Genomic DNA, 4,608 nt, shown 5'->3' with positions numbered 1-4,608 from the left:
TCCTTTTCGGACCATCTTCAAAAACTAAAACACTAAAAACTTCAAAAAAGAAAAGTCTTCCCAATGGCTTCCCCAAAATCACCAGCCACCCATTCCATAATACATTGCATCTAATAAATGATGGCAGTCCCTGGCCCACCGATCCCATCCACCCTCCCACAAAATCACCACATCAAAAATAAATCTCTCTCTCTCTCAACCTGCATACCGTGTTGACGCTGCCATACTCGCTCGCCAGCCTTTCGGGGCCCCGAGTTAGATCCGCCGCACAAGACAAACTTTATCTCCATCGATGACAATACACGTAATCTTAAATATTCGTGATTCTCGAATCTAGCTGAACACGACTTTTAATGTCTATGTGTACATGACTTAGACCATCAGCTGCCAAAACTGTCCACCTCCCAGCGGACGTTGCCCGGGTCATGGTCGTCTCCCCTCTTCTCTATTTCTAACCCTTCTTCCAACTCTCCACCAAGCGAGAAGAGAAGATCAGAGGACGAGAGCGAGAAAAGAAAAAAAAGATCTAAAAATGGGATTTTTAGCCTCCTCCACTCCTGTCCTCCTCCTGCTCTTGCTCTCCTCTCTGTTTCTCCTCCGCCGCCTCCCCCTCGCTGTCGCCGCCGACATCTCCCTGGGCTCCACCCTCACCCCCAGCGGCTCCTCCTCCTGGACCTCCGACAACAAGACCTTCTCCCTCGGCTTCGTCTCCGACACCGACAACCCTTCCCTTTATCTCGCGGCCATCACCTACTCCGGTGTGATCCGCGTCTGGACCGCCGCCGGCGCCGACAACAACCCCGTCGCGGTTGACTCCGCCGCCTCCCTCCAGCTCCGCTCCGACGGCGACCTCCGCCTAACCAACGGCTCCGGCGCCGTCGTCTGGCAGTCCAACACCTCCAACAAAGGTGTCACCGCCGCCTCCCTCGGCGAGAACGGCGACCTCGTCCTCAATAACGGCAGCGCCTCCGTCTGGCAAAGCTTCAGCCACCCCACCGACACAATCGTCGAGAATCAAAATTTCACCATTGGCCAGACTCTGAGGTCCGGGATCTACACTTTTTCTCTTAATAATACTGGAAACCTTACCCTCACTTGGAACGACAGCGTTTTTTACTTCAATCAGGGATTCAATTCATCGTTTACTGCCAATAAAACCCTTACTTTCCCAGTCTTGACCCTCCAGACCAATGGAATTGTTTCCCTCTCCGATGAATCCCTCTCGACTTCGGTTGTCATAGCTTATAGCAGCGATTATGGTGAGAGTGGCGTGGCGATGCGGTTCGTGAGGTTGGATTCTGATGGGAATTTGAGGGCCTACAGTGTCGACAGTGGCACCACCAGCGCCATCGACCGGTGGTCGGCCGTGGCGGACCAGTGCGAGGTCTTCGGCTGGTGTGGCAACATGGGAATTTGTAGCTACAATGATACATCTCCGGTCTGTGGCTGCGCGTCGGAGAATTTTGTGTTGGTCGACCCGAATGATAGCCGGAAGGGGTGTAAGAGGAAGGTTGCGATCGAAGATTGCCCTGGGAATTCTACCATGCTGCAATTGGATCATTCACTGTTCTTGACTTACCCGCCGGATATCACGACCGAGCGATTCTTTGTGGGGATCACGGCATGCCGGTTGAACTGCCTTTCGGGCAGCTCTTGTGTTGCTTCCACCTCCCTTGCTGACGGGTCTGGCTATTGCTACCTAAAGGTATCAAATTTTGTTAGTGGGTATCTGTCTCAGGCTCTCCCGAGCACTTCATTCGTCAAGGTCTGTGCTCCGGCCGTTCCGAACCAGCCGCCACCGGCTTCGGACGGTATCCAGACGCATTCCTCTCAATTGAAAGGTTGGGTGGTGGCTGTTGTGGTCTTGGGCACTATCTTGGTGTTGATGGCTTTGGAGTGGGGGCTGTATTGGTGCTTCTGCCGGAACAGTCCTAAGTATGGCCCTTCGTCAGCTCAGTATGCACTTCTTGAGTATGCTTCCGGTGCTCCCGTGCAGTTCTCATATAGAGAGCTACATCGTTCGACAAAGGGATTCAAAGAGAAGCTTGGGGCAGGGGGTTTTGGAGCTGTTTATAGGGGGGACCTTGCAAACCGGACCGTTGTTGCGGTGAAGCAGCTTGAGGGGATTGAGCAAGGGGAGAAGCAGTTCCGGATGGAGGTAGCCACCATTAGCAGCACCCACCACTTGAATCTGGTCAGACTGATTGGTTTTTGTTCTGAGGGACGGCACAGGTTGCTGGTTTATGAGTTCATGAAAAATGGTTCATTGGATTCTTTCCTCTTCTGTCGGGAGTCGTCGGGGAAGTTAAACTGGGCGACTCGCTTCAGTGTGGCCATAGGGACTGCAAGAGGGATCACTTACCTGCATGAAGAGTGTCGGGATTGCATTGTCCACTGCGATATAAAGCCGGAGAACATCCTCCTTGATGAGAACTACAATGCCAAGGTCTCAGATTTTGGTCTTGCAAAGCTCATACACCCCAAAGACCACCGGCACCGGACGCTGACCAGTGTTAGAGGGACTAGAGGATACTTAGCTCCAGAATGGCTTGCAAATCTCCCGATCACATCAAAGTCCGATGTTTATAGCTACGGGATGGTGTTGCTGGAGATTGTGAGTGGGCGGCGGAACTTCGACGTCTCAGAAGAGACCGGCAGGAAGAAGTTTTCCATATGGGCGTACGAAGAGTTCGAAAACGGGAACATCAGAAACATCATGGATAAGAGCCTTGCCGAGCAGGAAGTGGACATGGAGCAACTGGAAAGGGCAGTACAGGTGAGCTTCTGGTGCACCCAAGAGCAGCCCTCTCTGAGGCCATCCATGGGGAAAGTGGTGCAGATGTTGGAAGGGATAATGGAGATTGAGAGGCCTCCTGCTCCGAAGGCTACAGATTGCTCAGTTAATATCACTAGTGGCACTTTAAGTGCTAGTACTATCACTACTTTTGCTGCCTCAGGTCCTCCTACCTCTTTATCAAGTGCATATCAAACTACGGGTGACACGTCATCCATTTCCAGGAGGAACTTGGAGAAAGCTTCCTCATCGCTTCTTGCTTCAGATCAATCTGCCACATAACTATGTACATCATAGAGCCTCAAAACTTGCTTTATGTCTGTCTACTCCAAAAACCATAGTTCCCCAAGGACAATCAGGAAGCAGGATAAGATACCACATTTCACTTACCTATCATGCTGCATTTTGAATTATGTAATTAGCTGGAGATAATTCTCCACCTTTTCACTCTGTACTTTCATCTGAACTAAGGTATAGGAAGCTTATTGAGTTGTGTGTATTAATAACAAGCTGGGATTTCTGTGTTTTTTCAGAATTCAGTTGGTGAAAAAAAAATTTTGCTGGTTGAATGATGAAATGTAAGGTGTAATACTCTAGTTTTGATACAAGCAATTATGAGAATGAGGTACTTGTCCATCCTTTACAGTTTTCAAGTTCATCGGAACTGAGGTACAGGGAGCTAATTGCTGTATATCTACTATTAGAAACTGACGATCATTGTTTCTAACTTCAACCTGTGAAAATCTTCTAGTTGAATGATCAGATGTACACAAGCCTGCATTTTGTTTGGGTTATGACCTCTCATTTGCTATTATTTGTGCTCTTGAGTAAGCAGGGATTAATCACTTGATGCCCGTTCCAACGGAACTTCTTCAAGCTGTTATTTTGGTATCAGTATGAAATTTTTTGTTGGCCGGACACTCTCAGATCCTAGTTCACTTGTAATATTGGTTACTGCATCATAGAACTATTTTAGATCCCGCTGGTTGACTCGTTGCTTGCATATGCTGCCGAATATTTTTATTTTGAGTTATTCCTGTTATTTGAGACTGAGGGATGATGGTTTATTAGGTCATTTATGTCATATTTGATGTATGAATTATAGCTGAACTAAGATGCTCATTCATGTTACTTTCATGCTTCAAAGAAATTGGAGATTTTCTCATTAAAATGTTTCTTGCAGATTTATTGGCTTTAATAATTATCTTCACTAGTTTTGAGCCCGCACATTGTGCACGGGTTCTAGATCTAATCATATTGAAAAAAAAATAAGTATAAATAATAAAATAATATTCTTTCAAATTTTTAGTGTCATTTTATATTTTCAACTATCTATATAAATAGATTTTAATTGTAAGAATGCAATAATATCATACATTAATAACATAATTTAATTTATATAAATAAAATTTATTGTAATCTTTTATTAATCTAAGGTTTGAATTTAATGTTTGAAAGATATGTTAGGTAGGAGGACACACGGGCATAGAAAAAATTTCTTGTATGGACAATCTCAAATGCTGAGAAATTTTCTCTCAGTTCCTGCTTGTATATTAGATTTGTTGTGGCAAAGTATTTACGGTATGAAATTATGCAAGTCTGTTACCACTTATCACTAATCTTCTTTTTCCATGATAAGAATCATAAATGCGGAAAGGAACTTAACATGATATTTGCCTCACAGAGCAGTGGCCTCTGCAGGAAGCATCAGAGATCATAAACCTGAAAATAGTCAAAAGTTTGAAACACTCTGCGGAAGAAATGCCTTAGCCTCTGCTGGACCATGATTTTATGCGAATTCCGCCCGGAACTTC

The 4,608-nt window shown here is 46.0% G+C and overlaps 1 protein-coding gene across 1 annotated transcript; it reads left to right on the top strand.

The window, feature by feature from the left end:
• The first annotated feature begins 470 nt into the window (after positions 1 to 470).
• On the top strand, positions 471 to 3,329 carry LOC105037938 (G-type lectin S-receptor-like serine/threonine-protein kinase At1g34300). Its single transcript, XM_029262468.2, has one exon. It carries the CDS (start codon positions 533 to 535, stop codon positions 3,074 to 3,076), a length of 2,544 nt encoding a protein of 847 aa, XP_029118301.1. The 5' UTR covers positions 471 to 532; the 3' UTR covers positions 3,077 to 3,329.
• Positions 3,330 to 4,608: the final 1,279 nt, after the last annotated feature.

The sequence above is a fragment of the Elaeis guineensis genome, chromosome 1 (genome assembly GCF_000442705.2).
Source record: "Elaeis guineensis isolate ETL-2024a chromosome 1, EG11, whole genome shotgun sequence".
Taxonomy (NCBI): domain Eukaryota; kingdom Viridiplantae; phylum Streptophyta; class Magnoliopsida; order Arecales; family Arecaceae; genus Elaeis; species Elaeis guineensis.
This window is presented reverse-complemented; position numbering and strand designations above follow the sequence as displayed.